The sequence below is a fragment of the Muntiacus reevesi genome, chromosome 20 (assembly GCF_963930625.1).
Source record: "Muntiacus reevesi chromosome 20, mMunRee1.1, whole genome shotgun sequence".
NCBI classification, from domain to species: domain Eukaryota; kingdom Metazoa; phylum Chordata; class Mammalia; order Artiodactyla; family Cervidae; genus Muntiacus; species Muntiacus reevesi.
This window is the reverse complement of record NC_089268.1, coordinates 12,386,322-12,406,375: the sequence shown is the minus strand read 5'-3', so window position 1 is coordinate 12,406,375 and position 20,054 is coordinate 12,386,322. Positions and strand designations below refer to the sequence as shown.

At 41.5% G+C, this 20,054-nt stretch overlaps 1 protein-coding gene across 2 annotated transcripts in view; it reads right to left on the bottom strand.

The window, feature by feature from the left end:
- Positions 1-596: 596 nt before the first annotated feature.
- KCTD20 (potassium channel tetramerization domain containing 20) overlaps positions 597-20,054 on the bottom strand; it is a 37,977-nt gene continuing 18,519 nt past the window's right edge. The window contains exons 2-9 of one of the 2 annotated variants that reach the window (XM_065912488.1): positions 17,959-18,012; positions 14,798-15,003; positions 11,577-11,850; positions 8,631-8,733; positions 8,144-8,264; positions 6,894-7,091; positions 5,419-5,529; positions 597-4,141 (exon numbers count right to left, since the gene is read on the bottom strand). In XM_065912488.1, coding sequence (XP_065768560.1) covers positions 3,849-4,141; positions 5,419-5,529; positions 6,894-7,091; positions 8,144-8,264; positions 8,631-8,733; positions 11,577-11,850; positions 14,798-14,957 — 1,260 coding nt within the window. In that variant the 5' untranslated portion in view covers positions 14,958-15,003; positions 17,959-18,012 and the 3' untranslated portion in view covers positions 597-3,848. The remainder of the gene's footprint in view (positions 4,142-5,418; positions 5,530-6,893; positions 7,092-8,143; positions 8,265-8,630; positions 8,734-11,576; positions 11,851-14,797; positions 15,004-17,958; positions 18,013-20,054) is intronic. The other variant, XM_065912489.1, reaches the window with a different exon arrangement.

Here is a 20,054-nt window from a genome sequence, read left to right as displayed (position 1 = left end):
GCAGTGTTTGCCCTCGAACATACTCAACAGGCCATGTCTTCAGAGCATGTTCTGAACCTCTGCTGCTAAGGGCAGGCCTGTCAAGGGAGGCCAGCTTGCTTAGCACCCCTTAAGTCGTCACTATCACCAATAAGCTCCAAGGCGAAGTGAGTGGGAGTCCAGGAGGCACCGGAGTGGAAGAGGCCGAGACAGAGCAGAGGAGGAGCAAGGTGCCCACAGCAGTGCTTTCCAGGGACCCGCCTTCTTACCTGCCTTTCACCCCTGCCCTGTTTCCTCACTTGCTCTAAACCAAAATTAGAGCAGAGATATGAGCTGTCTTACCTTATTTTACATTTGGCTTTGTGGGGTCCTACTTAGTTGGATTTGAGGGTTCAAGTGGTCTTGAATGCAAGTTAACCAGACACTTGAGAAGGCAGACTGTTAGGGCTCTGGACCCTACGAATTACAAGGAACCGCAGGGTGGCGAAGCAGACATGGGCTGCAGGTGAGCTCCCAGCTGCCGCAGGAAAGGAAGAGACCCTCCGGGACAGCCTGTGTGCTGCTATTGTCAGCTCCAAACCCAGTCTCTGCTAAAAACAGCAACAACAAAAACAACATGGACACAAACGATAACATTTTATTATAGAAAAAGCATCCCAAATATAAGGATTTTGTAAACACTGGTAGGTGAACAAGTGCAACTTTAAACGTAAATACAAAGTAAAGAGGCAAAACCTACAAGCATTTTGCCTTAAAGAGGAAATGTCATGTTCTGCAGAGGGTATCCCGCCAGAGCACGAACGTGGCTCCATCTCCCACAAAGGCCTCAGGTCTGCTTGCTGAACTATGCCCAGTTTAACAATTTCAAAATGATGGCAAGAAGTGGCACTGAGTAAATCACCAAGACTGACTCTTAACTTTCTATTGACTATTACTCAGTAAAGACTCCCATCACACTCTGGCTGTGTTTCCTCAGAGGAGGACCAGCTGGAACACTGTCCATCCTTCCTGGGCTTATTCCACAGTGTTTTCACAGATCTGCATACATTAGGTTACCACACAGAATTTAGTTCAAAACAGCACTGGCTATTGCATATTGTGCAATAAATAAGCTACTTTCTAGCGCCCTTACCCTTTTTTCTGTCTTTCTTTTAATACCTTTTCTCCACTTTGGAGAAACCATTAAGTCATCTCAGACACATTTTAACAGTCTCCAAGCCTGCATCCAGTTCCTTAATGGCAACTGTTTCCTAATCAGCTATATATGACCCCGATGCACACACAGACTCAGATCCTAAACCTCAATTCAGGTTTATCTGCTTGCTGACACAGATACCTCTGAATAAGACAGTCTGGGCAAAACCATTTTCTTATGAAAATGTTTCTGTACAAACAGTCTGGCTTTCTTATTTAGGCACTTAGGAAAAAAACACCAAACCTGAGTGCTACCTTTTTCATGAGAAACACCTCTTGCCCAGCTGGCCAGTAGCTGACTCCTGACAGGAGTGACTGTAACCCAGCTCTTGGCCCTGCGAGAACTGTGAGGTCCTGCCACTGCGGAATGTCCTGGCCCTGGGGACAGCAGCTGTGGCTGAGAGGAGCCACCGAATCAGAGCGATGCTTCACTCCAGGCCGGAAGGGAGGGCCACCGAAGATACCCTCTCCACCAGAGGGAGCCTGCAGGCCCAGCTTGCCTCCCAGCCACCACCCCCTGGTGACACCTCCACGCATTTCCAGCTAGCTTACACCCCAAGTGCTGGGTCCAAAAGCACGTCAACCCAATTCTGGGGGGAAAAAGACCTAGTTTTTAAAAGCCTGAGGAAATTAAATTATTTACACAGAGCAGAGTATTAAGTACAAGCCATACTTTCATACTTAGCCTTTTACCTAAGCAAGGGCTAATTGTGTTAGCTAAGACATGTTTACCCTTAAATGTTAATATGTAAGCTATAAAACAGAAATTACACATAGTTACTACAGACTACACAAAAGTTTAACTCCAGTTTCCTTTGTGATGGCATGGAGAAGTCAACTGTAAAGGAAGCACCATTAAACAATCTGGGCTGGTCAACTACTCATGCGTGTAAATGTAGTCCCAGGAAGGTCAAAGCCAAGCCTGACCTCACATGTGAGCCAGTTCTTTTCACAGAATTAAACCTACCCTCTGGGCTACAAAATAACACTAACCCTCAACAGCAACCCTGGCCATCAGCCATACAAACAGATGCCAGTGTTCATCACAGTGACTCTGTAGCTGGGGGATGGCTCAGTTTAACCCCTTGCTACTAATTTTCCTGAATAACAACAGAGCACTGATGTGTGGTCACATGCACAGAACACACGCCTTAAGAACACTCTTGTTCATCAAGCCTGGAAAGAGTAGCTGTCGGCACACTCCTGACTTTACCTTTGGAGGACTGTGACTAGGGCAGTCATAAAATGGCATTGAGTAGCTTCCCTACTAGCATCTTATGGAAATATGAGACACAGTATCATATGGAATTAAAAAAAACAGGCCTGTTCTTAAAGAACTTGAAGGAAGCTGTGTCCCTTCTTAAATGCTCAGGCTCGGGGACTGGAAGGCCAACCTCTACCACAAAACGGGAGAAAGTCTCAAGATGTGTCTGGCTGTAAACTCTGAATCGAGCTCTTCAGTTCACAGCCCCGGGGACATCAGTACAGAGAGGAGTGACCATGCTCTGTTAACACAGAGCCGACAGCAATCAGATCACTGAGCTGGATTCCCTTCTACCCGTTCTTCCTTTGGGGTTGACACTGGTATGGTTTTCCTACCTAGTGTGTGAGCAACTGACAGGCTGTTTAAAAAATCAAAATACCTCGATACCTAAAATATTCCATGGTATGAAATGAACATACATTGAAAAACCCTACACTGGGACAAAGCCTAACCAGATGACGTTTCCCCACTCAGATTCACCCCCAGTCCTTCTTCCCAAGCTCTTACTAGTCTTTCTGTTGAGAAACTGAGCACTTTTGGAAACTTACTGCTCACATCTTAAAAGCCTGTTAAGTCATATCTGAGGTCTCCGAGACACACCCACAGCAACATGCTAGCCTAGGGTGAAGGCTACAGCTTCACACCAGATTCCAAGCCAGGAGAATCAAAGTGGTCTGATCTGGAGAGCTTCTTCAACTTGGGTTGTGAATTTCATTCCAATAATAATCTGTTTAGGCTCAAAAACCTTGCAGCTAAAAAGGTTTCATAAACACTGTTACGCATTATCCTTCCTGTCAAAGAATCTGTGAGGTTTTAGATTGTTCACTGCTATAATGAAAAACAAAACTGAATTGAAGCTCTTAAGAATTTCCTTTTGAACATTTTGAGTAAGAGCCTATTTCTTCCCAGATGCAGCCTGGGCACAGATGCCACCAGGATGGTACCTTCACTAACCTCTAATGGGCACTCTATCAGTGTGTGTTTGTAGAAGGTACAGATTGTCTCCTTTTAAGTTTGGTCCCTTGCTGCTAAGTAATTTGCCTGGTATTAAACAAAACAACAACCAAGAACAAAGTGTGAGGGACGAGAACTGCTTTGCCAAATATGAGGCAACAGGAGTCCTGACTTCCTTTTCTGCTTCCGCAGTTACGCAGACTTGGTGAACAGCACCAGACCCCAAATTTTCAAGTTTCCAGGGCTGCTGCAAAGCTGGTAGTTTAATTACCAGCGAGTGCTTTTTCATCCTCTGCCGGAGGCACAGGCTTACTGAAAAGGATACAGATTAATTATGGGAGAAGAGGAAAGGATGGGGGAGAAGCATGTCTCCTACTCAGTGAGACAAACAGGGGAGTACTGGCTGGGCATCCCACACAGAGACAAGGCCTGCAGAGGGACAGACCCACAGCCGGCCCTAATCCTGAAAGTCATTAGAAGCCATCTGAGAAAGTGGGGCATTCAGCCGGTCAAGTTCATCCACTTGGGGTGGATGGTGCATTAAGATTTCTTGGTCCTCCAAGACATCTTCTCCAGCAGCTACTAGATTTGTGAGGGATTTGCTTCTAACACACTGGAAATCCACATGGCGACTCTTTCCTTCTTCTTTTTCCCATGACATCTGGATAAAGGGGCGCTGCACATAATTATAGATTACTTCAGACCGGCCGCCAGGTCTCCTCTTAATTTTTTCTTTACAGGTAGGATAACCTGAAACGGGGGGGAAAAAAGGCCATCATAACCCCAGAAAATCGCTCACTCGAGTTCCCATACTTCCTTTTTTCTAACCACATCAGTTTCCTCCCAGGTCTCAAGACCATGTGAAAACCACAGGGAGGAGATCATATTCCCCAGCCCCAGCTGCCCAGGTTAAGTAGGTCTTGTCCCTGAAAGGGAAATAACAAAAACTGTATTCTTTCTAATGGAAGGGGGAGAACCCTCTTACTAATTTCAGAAGTCTTTCTTTTACTGGCTTCAACACTATAGAACAAAAATCTTACTGTGGCATGGCTACTATGGCCCTCTCATTCTATGGCCTAGAGGGCATCCTGTATGAATAGGTAAGGAAATGTGAAATGTTTAAGCCTAAAGGAAAAACTGGGATGCTGCCTACAGTATCTAAAAGGCTGTCACATGGAAATGGGAGAAATCTTATTCAACTTCGCAGACTAGAACTAGATGGAAGACGGAGGAGGTCATCTACTAACTGTGGAAGAATGTTCTCATGGTAGGACAGTATGATGGGCTACTCTGCGAAATGGAGTGATCCCTCTCCCTCTGGAGTCCCTATAGTTATCAAAGAGATAAAGGAGGACATAGTAGAAAGAGGTTTAATAGATGATCTCAAAAATCTCTTCCAACATTAAGTTCCAACCTAAGTCAGACACAGTGACAGGTTCTGAGGGCAACACTGAGACAGCTACAGCAGCAAAACAAGTGTCAAAGACCCACGGAGGGGAGACCAGAATGGCTTCCGCACTCTCTCAAGTCAGTCTCCAATATGCTTCCATGGAGATCACAGGTTGGGAGCCACTGCTCAAATCACTTAAAGCAGGTCTGTCAATACACCCAGACATTCCTCAGAGGTATGCAATAGAATAAAACGAGTCTCTACGTTTTCAGAAGGACCCTTTCAGATCCCAGAAAGGTCCTCACCAGACTGCTGACTAAACAGATGACCCTCCCATGTGGTGAGCCCACGAGCCCTGCATTTCCCTCCAGTGTCCTTCGCCCTGACTGCTCTGTATCTTCAGGCAGTCAACTGGAACTTATTCCTACAGCTGCTTTAAAGCATTTTCAACTGGAAATGAAAAGAAAATGTACGGGCAAAACAAAAACAGGAATTTCAAACTTGGGTAGGAATGTGGTTTCCATATGCGTCTATTCTCTAGGCCCTCAGAAACCAGGTTTTAATGACATAAGATAGCCACATATCCAACTATATCCACAAGCCATGCAAGCTGGATACTGACGGGGTTGTTCTTTACCTTCAATTCCAATGCGAATGTTTTTCAGGCCCCGTTCCTTTAACACTGTTTTAGCAACATCCCGATTCTCAATGTATTTGAAAAATCTGTAAAGCTTAGAGCTATAAAGAACTAGAAAAGAAAAAATAAGTCTGGGGTTAGTCATGGAGTGAATACCTCTGTAAGAGAAAGGAGATGAGCTAACAGATTCAGACTAATGAATGACCTGAGTCCTGATGCCAAAAAAATTCACATGGATCACAGAGTAAATGTTAAATAATAAATCAACCATAAGAAACCATGTTAAGAAATTTTTATAGTCTCAGGGTAGGAAAAGCTTTCTGGATATGACATAAAACCTAGAAGTCATAAAGGAAAAACTAAAAAATCTCTGCTTACCCAAAACCAAACAAAGCTGAGAAAAACATCTGCCACTCTTATTACAAAGGGCTAATTTCCTTGATATCTATAAAGAGAGTAGTCACAGACAGCTTTTACAAACCACTAAATAAAAGACTAACAATCCAACTTTGCAATGGGCAAAAGGCATGATTACAGTTAACAGAAAAGGAAATTAACATGGCTTTTAAAAAGACGTTCAGTCTCATTCATGGACTAGGAAATGCAAATTAAAACTCCAGCAAGATGCCGTCTTTCACGTGCCAGAGTGGCAAATATAAAATTTCAGTAAAACTGTGTCTTGGTGAAAAATGGAAAATAAACTCATCATATATTGTTTTGTGAGTTATAAACTGGCTCAACCTTTAGAGAAAATAATTTGGCAAATTCTATTAAAATCATAAAAGCACAAAGGTTTTGATACAGAAATTCTATTTCTAGGAATATTATTCTACAGAGATGTACATGTGTGAAAAGACTTTCTTTAAAAAGATAATTCACTGGAGCATCAGTCATAATTTATAGCTTAAATGGTCATCAAAAGGGCTGGTTAAATCAATTATGGCAATCATGTAATAAAATACTATACAGTCATTAAAGAGATGGTAGAAGCTTTTTAATATAAGACATGATATAGAATAGCCTCTACAATATGGGGAAAAAAACATGTACATAATTGCTTATGTATGTGCACTGAATAAATCTGGAAGGATATAAAAGAAACTGAAGAGGAAAACTACGTGGATGAGGCAGGGTGGGAAGAAAACTTCTCAATGTATATCCTTTTGTATTTTCTGAATTTTGAATCACTACCAATTCAAAAGGATTTAAAAATGAAACAAGTGGAGAAAAGAATGACAGCACCACTTAACGTGTGGCCTCGGTGTGACCCAGCAGGGACATCAGGGGCAGGCGCGGGAAGCAGGCACGCTCACACACTCCCCAGCATGGAAGACCTGCGTCACCAGACTGACCATCCAGGTGAGTGTGCTGACCACCAGCTCCCCAGTGACAGCCCACCGGTTCTAAGATCTAGCTCTGACTCTGGGCAGCACGTTTCTTGCTGAAAACATTGACATCATGCAGGGGGCTCCTACTTTGAGAATATTCCTCTCCCATGGGTGGGGGGTGGTCTTCGTCCCAGTCCACAGAATCCTCATCCGTCAGCACGACAATGTGGCATTCTCTCTCCCCTTTCTTGGCACAGCCCACCATGATGGGCAGGATCAGCTCTTCGAGGTAGTGATCAAACTGCTTGTGAGCACCATCATTAGACAGTTCATGCAGTAAAGCACCTGGGAGACAAAATGCAAGTGAACATCCTCTCTGCTCAAATGCAGGTATTACTGGAGTGAAAAGATTATGAGGTAAACGGCTATTATCATTGGTAAGGTCCAGAAAAGTGGCTCATTTCAAGGCAGAGAATGTTTCCTGCTCTGAGGTGATAATTAAGCTGAATTTGTTACATGCTTTACATATTCTACCAATCTCCTGTTTAATAAACCCTGAGCATTCTGAACAGTTGAGGTTGTTTCAACATGCAATGTCAGAACATAAGCATTAATTCTATAAGAGATAAAACCATCATTTGGGGATGACTCTTTATAGCACCTCTTCTGAAGATGCTCTGGACTACAATTTAGAGTACCATAGGAGAGGAATAATCTAAGGTTTGGAGACACCAAAGGACTTTCTCTAAGTGGGTACTAGACTCAGTGGAGAAACCACACATCCAGAGAACGTCATGGAATATGAAGGAAAATGTATCATGAATTTTAAAGAATTTTAAAATCATTTTACAAAGCTTAGATAATGATAAGAGCATTCAGACAATCAATTATCCCAGCTTTAAAGTTTACAGCTTTGAACAAGCCAACTTCTCCATTTTTTCATTTGTTAAGTGAGATTATCACCCGTCTTTCAAGGGTTAATTGTGAAAATTAATGCAAGTTCACATCTATAAAGCACTTCACAAACACTAAGTTAATGATAAACTGTAAGACGTACCAGCCCATTTATGTCCTGTGACTATCAGCGAACCTTCCCTCACATCTGAGGATGAGCATCCTTATTTGTTAAAGAGTTGAGATACCAAGGTCCCAAGAGAAGAAGCAATTAGCTTGGTGACTCACGGGGTCAAGCTAGCCCTAGAACCCACTCATGTTCTTGTGTTTACTTCCTCACAGTTTTGAAGCAAGAGAGGGGATGGTTAGCACCATGTCTCTTTTCTGCAGATGATCTCCAACCCACACTTGAAATGCTTTCTGTTTAGTAATAAAAATGTCAATTCTAAGCAAATTCAAAGTTTAGCTCCTCAAATGCAGTTGGCAGCTTGTCCTGTACTCACTCAGATCTTGACATCGGATAGTGTTGAAGTCAAAGTTAATGCAGAGATAATCACACGTATCTCTAAGGTCTGGTATAGAGATGCCATCAGGACAATTGATGATACCAGTTTTGTAATAATCCTATAAAGAGATTAAAAAGAGGAAATGTAGTCAAAAAACAAGATGAAAGCATCCCTCTTCAACCCTGACTCATTCACTCCTGGTTCAGGTAAAGTGCTGGGTTACTAGAGCTACCACCAAGTTGGTGATTCATGAGACAGTAAAGTGGCTCCCGGCCATCTTGACAGGTTTAATCACAACTTGATACCTGACTGAGCTCACACAAGCAAGAAGGACTTTAGAATTACAGGAAGAGAAAACAAAGCAGGAAAGGCAATAACTAGAAACGACAAACCCTGAAGTCAGAGCACAGTCTGATGGAGCTCTGAAGGCTTCTGACTACACACGCCCCCAGGGAAGGGGAGGGAACAAGAGGTCGCTACGCACCAGCACCGTCCGGAATACAGTCGCACTGATTCCTTCTGCAATCTCATACTCGCCCTTCTCGTTGGGACGTGTGAAGTTGTACTCTCTTCCTGGTCCAAACATCCTGAAAGATACCCAGGCAACGGTGTTACCCTCTCCAGCAGGATTCTCCACAGATGAAACTTCGCCCTTCTTCACCTTATCCTGGAAGACTCCATTCCCCTCTTACAATATAACTTTAAAACCGAGCACCAGGACTCAACCCCTGTAAGACACACTTAAGTCTTAGGAAACTCCCTTCAGACAGAGAAAGAAGGCAGCAGTTGCTTTTAGTGTTTGACTGCAACGAGGAACAAAGCGGCCTCCACAGGTCACCGGCAGTGAGCTTCTGACACACAGCGGCACCCGTGGAGCTGGTGCCTGGAAAGTCTCCGGAGCACCGGGCTCCTGGGTGACAGTGTCTCCTGCCCCGAGGCTTCCTGCTCCTCCTCCTCACCCACCAGCATGCACCCATCCAGCACGCCAGCCTCGACGTTTCTGAGTTTTGCTTTTCAACATCTAATCTGATGGACGAATCTGTATTAGTACATGCAAATGCTAGTGCTGTCCCTTTCCTGGTACATTTTAACAGCCGAGCTCTGGGAAAAATGCCCTTCTTCAATCCAAGGAGTAACTCATGATGGGAATTTCAGGTCAAGCCGAAAAGGAGAGGAAGAACTGGATCATCAGCAGTTTGACATGTTTCAGAGAGGCAGGCCTGCTCAGGCCATGGAGGTACGGGGAGGAAGCCCTGCTTTTATACTCGTCTGTCCCATCCCTCCTCCCTCTCTCAGATCCCTTCCAGAAAAACTGGCCCCATGACTCCTCCGCCCCTGCGGCGTGTCTGCGCAGGAGCCGTGGAAGGAGAAGCCAGCACAGAGGACAGGGCGGGCGGGTGGGCTCGTCAGTCCGCCCATGGGGACTCACTGCCTTTCCCTTCCTTAACCTGATGGGAAGCCCTGCTGTCCGGCTGTTCAAAACTGTTATGCTCCACCCTGAACTGGCTGCTTTCCAAGGTCTGAAAAAAAGTCACATGCTCTCCAAATCTCTAAACTGTACATAAAAAATCCATCTGATAAAAGTAGTCTTCAAAGAATGCTGACTTTTTTCTCGAATGTTTTGGGTGAAGTGTAGCTGAGACAGCAATGAATCAAAATAGTAAACAACATGCCATAAATATAACCCCACCTCAGAGCCATTCATCCAGGAGTGGCATGAATCTCCATTAATCATTCTGTTTCTCAGCTTGCCCCCTGTGACTAGTGGGCCACATCTGATGCTGAGTGGCCAGGGATATGAATACTTTATGTAGCCACAGGACAGAACAAACCCAAGAAACTCTCAGAACTCATGGCCTCGGCTGACTCACTGATGAGCCACCTAGATAAAGGCATCTATTATCCAGAAAACGCTTGCCTTTCTTTTCTTGAGCACTACTTTTGGAGGCAGCCTACTTCAGACAGACAGCCTACCCTAAGGAGCACTTTTTTGGGGGGACCTGGGGAGAAGTGGTGGTGGAGATACCAAGACTGAAGACATGAAGTCAAGTCTGATGGGCCAATTTAGAAAATGTTTTAATGTTCTAGCTTAATCTTCAGTTCAGTTCAGTCGCTCTGTCATGTCCGACTCTGCGACCCCATGAATCGCAGCATGCCAGGCCTTCCTGTCCATCACAAACTCCCGGAGTTTACTCAAACTCATGCCCATCAAGTTGGTGAAGACATCCAGCCATCTCATCTTCTGTCGTCCCCTTCTCCTCCTGCCCCCAATCCCTCCCAGCATCAGGGTCTTTTCCAATGAGTCAACTATTCGCATCAGGTGGCCAAAGTGTTGGAGTTTCAGCTTCAGCATCAGTCCTTCCAATGAACACCCAGGACTTATCTCCTTCAGGATGGACTGGTTGGATCTCCTTGCAGTCCAAGGGACTCTCAAGAGTCTTCTCCAACACCACAGTTCAAAAGCATCAATTTTTCAGCGCTCATCTTTCTTCACAGTCCAACTCTCACATCCATACATGACCACTGGAAAAACCATAGCCTTGACCAGACGGACCTTTGTTGGCAAAGTAATGTCTCTGCTTAATCTTAAGTCATATGTTTAAGAAATATATAGGTTTGACTCCCGTTAAAACTGGCTGGTTCATCATGAATTTGTATATATGTAAGTAGACACGTATTTGAATAGCTAGATTTCACTTAGCCTAAAATTCAGCAAATGGTGTGGTCCATTCTGATTTCTAAATCAGTTAAAATCAGTTCAAAGTCTGGAGAGAGGTTAAATCTTTAGATAAGATCCACTATTAAGTACTAGATGAAAAGTCAAATGTTTGTATGCGTATACACTCAAATTATTTTACTCTTATCCCAGTCTGCTCTACACTGGGCAGAGCTTAAGTTAAGGTGTGTAGAGCTGGCTAGAAGGAGAGCTCCTCACTCCCAGCCCAGGCTCTAAGAATACTTCTGGGACGGTAATCCTCCTCAACAGATGCTTTCCTTTTCTTAAACTCGGGTCATAAAAAGCTGGAGGCAGGAGATGCTGAGGGGAGAATAAGACTACATTCTGAATGAAGCAGCACAGAGAATGGAACATGAAGAAGGGAGAGAGCCATTATCACACAAAACAGTCAGCTACAAAGGTCTAGTTTCAGAAAACTTGATTAGTGATGGAGGTCTTAGAAACTGATGCCACCTGGACCTTTTGCACTCCCCTTTGTGGGGGCTCATTTCTCTATATTGGCTCTGTAAATGAAACTACCTACCCCCCAAAATCACCAACACATGTAAGGTTTTTATGCTGTTTCACAAAAGTATCAAGGTAGCAAAGTAAGCAATTCAGTGTTTTCATTCTCACATCTAATGCAAGGCAAACAGCAGGTATTTCTATTCATAGAGAACAGAGTGAATTTGGAAGGAAATTATTATCAATTACCTGCCCAACATGGTATCCGGATGAGCAGTGAAAATTTGTGGGTTGACAACAAAACGTGTGCCGTCTACAAGAAGTGTCACTTTCTCTGGCGCCTGAGAGTGAACGTTACAGCCAAAGCCCACAGTGCTATTTCCAAATCGCTCTGGAGCAATGAAGGGTTCATGGTTCCGTTTATTCCCACTTTGGAAGCAAGAGCCTTTGACATCTTCGGGAAGTGACATCATGTGAGGGAACGGAAGATTTGCTGGCTGAGAGGCAGAGTCAAGTGGAAGGTCTAAAAGATCAAAGGACACAAACAAACCAAAATAACTTGACAGCCAGCAAAAAGCCTCGGGAGAAAAACAAACCTTGTCCTTTTAAAACAACAAGAACAAAAAACATTAAACAAAAAAATCCCCAAACTTTTAGGTATCCAAAGACAAAAACTCTTGTCTAGAGCACTTAAAGAAAAAACAAACTAGAAACTCATACTGGATGCCCATCAGCTTTTTCTTGTGTTGTGTGTGTTTCTGTGTGCTGGGGAGAGTGCAATGAAGGCAGCAATGCCCACCCTCTAAAAATGTAACTATCAGGGAATTCCCTGGAGGTCCAGTGGTTGGGACTCGCTGCTTCCACTGCTGGGGGCCCAAGTTTGATCCCCGGTTGGGGAAGGAAGATCTTGCAAGCCATGGGGCATGGCCAAAAAATAAAATCACTGAACACTGGAAAAGAATTTCTATGGGAAGCAAGCAATCCTCTGCCATATTTTTAAACTTCAGCTAGTCTTGTTTCAGAGGCACTTTATTTTCATTTTCACTTCTATCTCTAAATACCACCCATATTTCCTGCATTTTATTTAAGAAACTTGATAACTTCATTAGCCAACACTATTAGTTTCCCACATTCTTAAAAACATTTCTAAGTTTTATTTTCCAAAAAGGATAGTGATAGTCTCTAATTACTCCACTTTTCCTAGAAATTCATTGAAAAATGCATTTTTCATTATGCATAGGGGAATCGTAACATTACCAACACCATTTTATGAACAGACAGATCTTGCTCTCAATGGAAAAGTTCCAATGCAAATGGTCTTGGATTAGAATTCATTCATGGAATCAAAGTTTTTGTTCTAGTGTCACCAAAGAGCCATTTCCTTAAAGAATCTGACTTTTCTAAACCTGATTCATTATCTGTAAAGTGGAAATAACGTTCACTCCATCTACCTCACAGGATTGGTTTGACTATCAACTGAAATAAAGTATGCAACAGCACTTAAAAATGTATAATACCACATCATGCAAACAGGCTGAAAACTAGATATCTGAAATCTGGCTGTATACAGAAGACGATAAGGAGAAAATATTTTTTTTTTTCAGAAAATATTTTCAAAAGGATTACCAGAAGATTCTTTAAAAAATTTTTTTGGCGACACCATGCAGCATTTGAGATCTTCGTTTCCTGACCAGGTATTGAACCCACAGTCCCTGCAGTGGGGGTGTGGCGTTTTAACCACTGGATGGCTGGGGAAGTCCCAGAAAATTCTTTTAAATAGGGAGCTCTCCTAGTATATTTTATGTTAATGAAAAATAATGTGTTTTTTTAATGAAAAATTTCAAATATATCAAAACCTAGAGTTAATACAGTATGTATACATCACTTGGATTTGGCTAGTTAACATTTTCCTAAATTTTCTTCAACTTTTTTAGAAAGAAATGTTATGTTATAGGTAGAATTTAATGTCTCATTCCCACTTCACGTCTTGTAAATTTGTTTACAATAATTCATGAACAGGGTTACTGCCCATGACCTCTGAGAAATTAGTTTTATTTCAGGCACTGAAGATAACCAAATAAACTGTTAGCTAGAGTATACTTGATTTTTCCCCATTTACTTCTAGAGAAAAGGAAACCAAAATTTAGACCAAAAGCCTGTTTAGGGTTCACATCCTATAGCCTCTGGTAAATTTTCAATGTGGCCCTCTGTTTGGATACCAAGAGCTAAGTTTCTACGCAATCCTTGGGCAAGCTTGTAGCAAGAAAAACTTTAATCACCAAGACAGGCTTTCAACACTGTAAGTGCTGTTTTTAAAAATGAAACTAGGTACCTAATTTAACTCAGTTCTGCAGAACACTGATTTTCCCCCGGCAAAGAGGCAATTAAATTGGACTGATTCCTGAAAGATGCCTCAGGTTCCGTCCTACTTAACTGGGTGAGCAGGAGGAGATTCGCTGCATAAATTGTCTGTAACGGGCACTCTAGGGTGGCAGGTACACTCTGCTTTTCTGTCAGCAAAGGCTGGCCAGAAAGACACAGGTTTAACTCCCAGTCCCCCACCTCTTAGCAGTGTGAACCTGAGCAAGTTACTAATAACCTTTGAAGCTTCAGCTTCCCCATCTGTAAAAAGATTAATCTAAGCAGGGATCAACAAACTTTCTGTGAAGAGCTAAAAAGTAATTATGTTTGGCTTTGTGGGTCAGCCTCTGCCACAACGCAGGAAAGTAGCCACAGGTAGCATGTAAACAAATGGGCACGATGGCTGTGTCTCAAATTTTATTTATAAAAATAGGCAGTGGTTCAGAGTTGGTCAGTTTGCCACCCTTGATCTAAAAAAAATAAACTTTTACTACAGTGAGTGCTCAATAAACGGTAACTGCTATTATTATTGTTGCTACTGTTTTTATTAAAAGTTAAAAAGAACCTAACAACTTATCAAGAGCCTTGACATCCATTAACTCACTAGTCTTCTAGTCTTGCGAGGTGAGGAGAATACTAACATCCTTGTTGTCTAGATTAAAAAAGCAGGGCTCAGAAAGAGTAAGGCGCTCATTCATGGTTACAGCTAGAATGTGAATCTCCAAACCCGAAACTATTTTTCTTATACTATTATCACCAAGTTAGATGTACTAAACTGATTAAGTAAATGGAGATTTTAAAGTAACTATATTCCAATTTAAAAAAGGACTTCTCTGGCTGTCCGGGGGTTATGACTCCGTGCTTCCAATCCAGGGGACACAGGTTCCATCCCTCATTAGGGAACTAAATGTGCCACATGGCACAGCCAAATAAATAAATTTTTTTTTAAGTGGAGATTTTTTGGTAATAGCTTTATATAATTGTGATATGTAAGCTAAGCCAATTAACTGGATATATTATTTAGAGTAAGAACATTTATGCCTTCTGGGAGAACAGGTGCTCAGGTGTCAGAAAGCCCTCTAGACGAAATCAGAAGCTAATCATCATACCATCATTCCTGGGACCTAGAGGATAAGTGAGATTTTGAAGACCAGAGGAAGCTGGACTATTTGCTTCTTTTTCTTGAGCTGCAGCTGAAGCTTCATCCATCAGGCAGCTGGCCTCCTGCCGCAATAACCTGTCGCTCTCAGTGCCGCGGTGAACATTCATTCTTGGACTGTGTATCCCGAACTGTCTGCTTGATCAAAGAGAAATCCTGGAAGACAGGCATATGCATGATTTAGGACTAGAGAACTCTCAGACAGTTCTTATTCTTGTTTTGAGAAGAAATACATCTTAAACATTATACTGAGAGGAACTGGGCTGACTTAAGTTATCTTTACCAAATCACTAAGAATACTGATAAACTTGTTGCTAGGGAATAATTCTCTGCATTTTAACTGGTGGCAAAATAACTTGGTGGTGTTTATACCACAGATTCACATAAGGGACAGAGTTCAATCTGCCAATTAAAGAAAACTAGTCCATATGTCTCAAAAATTGAGACATACATTCCCGCAACAGTTAAGCACTAGGATATGAGAATCACAACTACAATGGTAGTATGACAGTTGAAATCGGAAGTCATGGGTACTAAAAATAAGTTTTTTGAAATAATAAATTTACGTATGGCGCTCAAGTTCTCCTTTATAAGTTCTCTCTTTCACTTTCTGTACCTTATGCTTGACCCCTATCTCAAAATTACACCAAGATGTCACTGGTTATAAGACTAACTCTCCCGAGCAGTGCACAACCATCGTGAACACCAACTCCTGAGGGAATGCCGTGTGCCACGCATTCGCTGCTTAGGCAGAATGGCTGCCTCACACCTCTCTTCAAGGTAATCACCCTGCCCTGCAGCCTTTCCATTCTCTGGGGCTGCCCAACTGCTGAAAACATTCCTGAAATTCACCCTACTTAGCACTTTCACAGTTTATACTATACTAGGTTCCACCAGGTATTCTAGTAGAAGAAACATATTACTAGCAACTTTTATGCATATGGATTGCATGAAAACAATACAGGAGGAAGAAGTTATGTTTTAGGAAGAAGTTTTGTCACTAAGATCAGTAACATGTTTTAATAATACTCTGAATTTCCTGACATGCAAGCATGTAGAGGTGCCAATAAACACTTAAAATGTACATTCAATTTTGAATAACTTCATAATCTATATTAGTACATTTTTGAGCAAAAAGTTGATTGATCACTTAGTCCTGTTTTAACTTGCATGAATTATCAATATAATAATGAGCCCTTTTTAAAAAAGGAGCCAATACAGATGCCTGAAAGTAAATAATTTTAAAGAGACACTTTCACAGTTGATGAAATCTTAAAATTCTCAGACAAAAGCTCTTACAACATAAGGCACACTGAGGAGATAAAGTGAACGTTCTGTTGGAAAACCTGACATATGGCTACAGCTTTTTCCAGATTACCCTTTCTTAAAGAAAAATGTATTTATGTATTTACACAAAAAATGAGGCCCCTTAAAATTGATCCCTAGCAACTGGTAAAGTCAAATAGAATCACCAATGCCTTCAAGTTTGACACAGAAGATGTCAAAATGAAAATCAAGTCTAGAGAATAGGATAAAGAAGACCCATGAAAGTGGAAAAAGCATTCGTTAACGCCGGAAGGACCAAAAGGCGGTCTGCCTCTGTCAGCTTAGCTGGTTCTGAACCATGTTCCACTCTGTCCACTTGCGCTCCTTAACTCTTCATTAGCTGCTCCAGAACCAAGTTCAAACTTCTTTCTGTTGCTCTCCAAAATATCTCTTGGAACAGAACAACTTTGAATAACCTTATTTCTTGAGAATTTGCACAGACTAGACCATTATTTAAGTTACTTCACTGATTCCTTACAATGTGTGAGAAAGTTTCATTATAATAGACTATAATGAAAATCTTTTCTTCCCAGTCTGTAAATACCAGGGGCTCAAAATTCAGTTTAACTTACAACAATGAATTAATAAACAAAAAGATATGCTTGAAAATTATCAGAGGCAGATATATCTCCAGTGAGGAAAAAGAAAGTAACCTGCTAAGCACTCAACAAGCATTTTATTTGTATTTCAGTTCAGTTCAGTTGCGTCCAACTCTTTGTGACACCATGAACCGCAGCACACCAGGCCTCCCTGTCCGTCACCAACTGCCGGAATCCACCCAAACCGTGTTCATTGAGTCAGTGATGCCATCTAACCATCTCATCCTCTGTTGTCCCCTTCTCCTCCTGCTCTCAATCTTTCCCAGCATCAGGGTCTTTTCAAATGAGTCAGCTCTTCGCATGAGGTGGCCAAAGTACTGGAGTTTCAGGTTTAACATCAGTTCCTCCAATGAACACCCAGGACTGATCTCCTTTAGGATGGACTGGTTGGGTCTCCTTGCAGTCCAAGGGACTCTCAAGAGTCTTCTCCAAAAAAAAAAAAAAACAAAAAAAAAACAAAAAAGAGTCTTCTCCAACACCACAGTTCAAAAGCATCAATTCTTCTGCGCTCAGCTTTCTTTATAGTCCAACTCTCACATCCATACATGATCACTGGAAAAACCCTAGCCTTGACTAGACAGACCTTTGTTGGCAAAGTAATGTCTCTGCTTTTAAATATGCAGTCTAGGTTGGTTATAACTTTCCTTCCAAGGAGTAAGCATCTATAGTTAACTTTTATTATAAATAAAACATGAAAATTTTCCCTCTTAAAAATCCATCCATGTTACAAGACACATCTATCCAGTTCACTCTTTTTAACTGTTGTGTAATATTCTATGATTCTGCTCTCCTATCTCTGAATTAAGTTGTTTCTAACCATTACAATGTTTCAATAAATAGGATCAGAGTGTACCATGGAATTCCAAGAGAGGACCTAATTTGCAGCTTCCCCAAAAGAATCTGGCCTAGAAACATTTTTCCCCCAAGAAATCTCAGGATTAATGCTAAAGGGTACGTACTTTAAGAAACCACCATCATTTCTCAAAGTCCCTTATAAACTAATTCTTCTATAATCCTAGAATGATAGAAGGAAACTGTTGATCTATGAAACCTAAGAAGCAAACTGACAGACACTGAATTCTTCAACAAATAATGGGGCAATGAGTTTCAACATTATGGTAAGGGTCTGCTCCCCTTCCAGGATAGATGTTTCATTCAACTTTGAATGAATATTTTTATTGCCTACCATGGCTCATTTCTGTAACCATCCCCCAAATGCATCTTGGTCCTCAGAACAGATCTAAGGAAAAAAGAAAAGAAAGAAAGAAATAAGCAAAGCACTTGAACAGTATAGTTCTCCATTGCTACAAAACTATTTGTGGCCAACAGAGATCTAAAAGTCATAGCACTGTACAACGACAAGAACCGAAGGATCATGACACATCCCTGGTACACCTAACAGAAACTGAGGAGACTGCTTCAGAAAAGAACTAGGAATTAGAGATATATAAATAATGGAACTCTGACTGTATACCTATGAAACAAAACAAACATCCAGCAAGCCAGCTCAAGCATCACTTCCACACAGTATGTGAAAGCATTTTTTAAACACTCTAAAGAGCTACACAAATATATATATTATTTATCTATTCCATAGGTCTCCTGTAAAGGCCCCTATTTTGTTAAGTGTTGCTCTAGCTGACCCGGAACAGCAAAACCTTTATTATAATCTCCCCACCTTGGAAAATTTGCGTACAATCTTTGATGGTGGAATTTTCTCCATATAGTCTTTGCACATAAAAAAATGACATGTTGGTTTCTCCCTAGAACATAGTCATCTCAAGTATTAATCCATAGTAAGTATGTACTTTCTTCTTTTTACTTGCAATTCCCTCTAATCAATTATTTATGATGAAAACAAGATTATGGAAATGTGATTTGTGTATGTGAGTTCAGATCTTGCAACTGAACTATTCAGATTTTGAATATGTAGTTAGAATGCCTATGGGGCCAAATTTCACATGGATATATCTCAAAAGCATAATGCTTTCAGACTGCTAATGATACAAGGGTTGCTAATGATACAGACTGCTAATGATCTTTTACAAAATAGGATCCTTTTATACTTCAGGACCATGCCTCCTCTCTGTGTAAAAGCTGGATGGTAAAGATGAGGCAAGATGCCACAGAATTTGGTAAACGAACCAATCTACCCTTCATCTATACTCCACACTTAAATTCAGAAAGTAATTACATCTTTACCAAACCTTCATTCCAGACTGACAAATCCTAGTCCTTTCAGTCTGCTCTTATGTGAAAACCACTACATTTGCTTAACTATGTTAGCTGCTTATCATTGACTTTGTTCTAGTTCCATTATGCTTTTTTCTTACTTCACAGTAAGGAGAACTCTGCTAGTGTGTTTTATTAAAGGGGAATAGGTTTTCCAGTCTTGCTTCACATATGTTCTTTGGTGATGACACCCAGGATCTCTGGGAATAGGTTAAAAGGGGTGAAGGTGAGAGGAGAGACAACAGAAGTGATAGAGAATGATCTAAAATGTCCACATGATCTCCTTCTAGGATGTTACTGATGGCTAAGAGCCTGCCATCTTCAAGATGGACTCTGGGTGGATATATGTTTAACCCAACTCCACTGAAGATTTTCTGTTCACTTCCTCTGCATGTGTATTCTTAATGTTCAAATCTCAGAAGAAATTCTGTCTTCTGGTTTTTCTTTTTCTAGATTATTTCTAAAAATATTGATACCACTCCAGTATTAATAAGCCCATATAAAATCTATCCGTATGATTTCTAAATCCTACAGTTTCCCTACAGTATGTTCCCAAACCCATAATAATTTAACAAAGAAAAGAGACCTTTGTTGCTAAGTTATTTCCACTGGGTTCTCCCTTCCCTCATACTTGCTGTCTTCATCAAAGAAGTCTAGCAGACTGCTGAGATGAACACTTCTTAGAGACCTCTTGCTACACTGCTCCCCAAATATGATTCTCTATCATGGCTCCACTTCTTACAGCTGTTGCCCTGGGCAGGCTTCTAGGTCTATGTCTCAATTTCCTCACTTGTAGGAGAGGATGATAACCATTAACCACACAGGGCTGATACAAGGCATGAAATGAGGCAATTTCTTATAGTGCTTAGTACAATGCATGGCACATAATACTCAATAAAGTTGACTATCGTTATTCCCAAGCCACAGAATCTGCAAAGAAACTTTCAGAAATCTAATCTTCTTTGAAACGGAAACAACCCTCGGAGAAAGACAGTAATTATCTTCACTTCACTGCTGGAAAAAAAAACAACAGGCTTTAGAAAAGTTAGC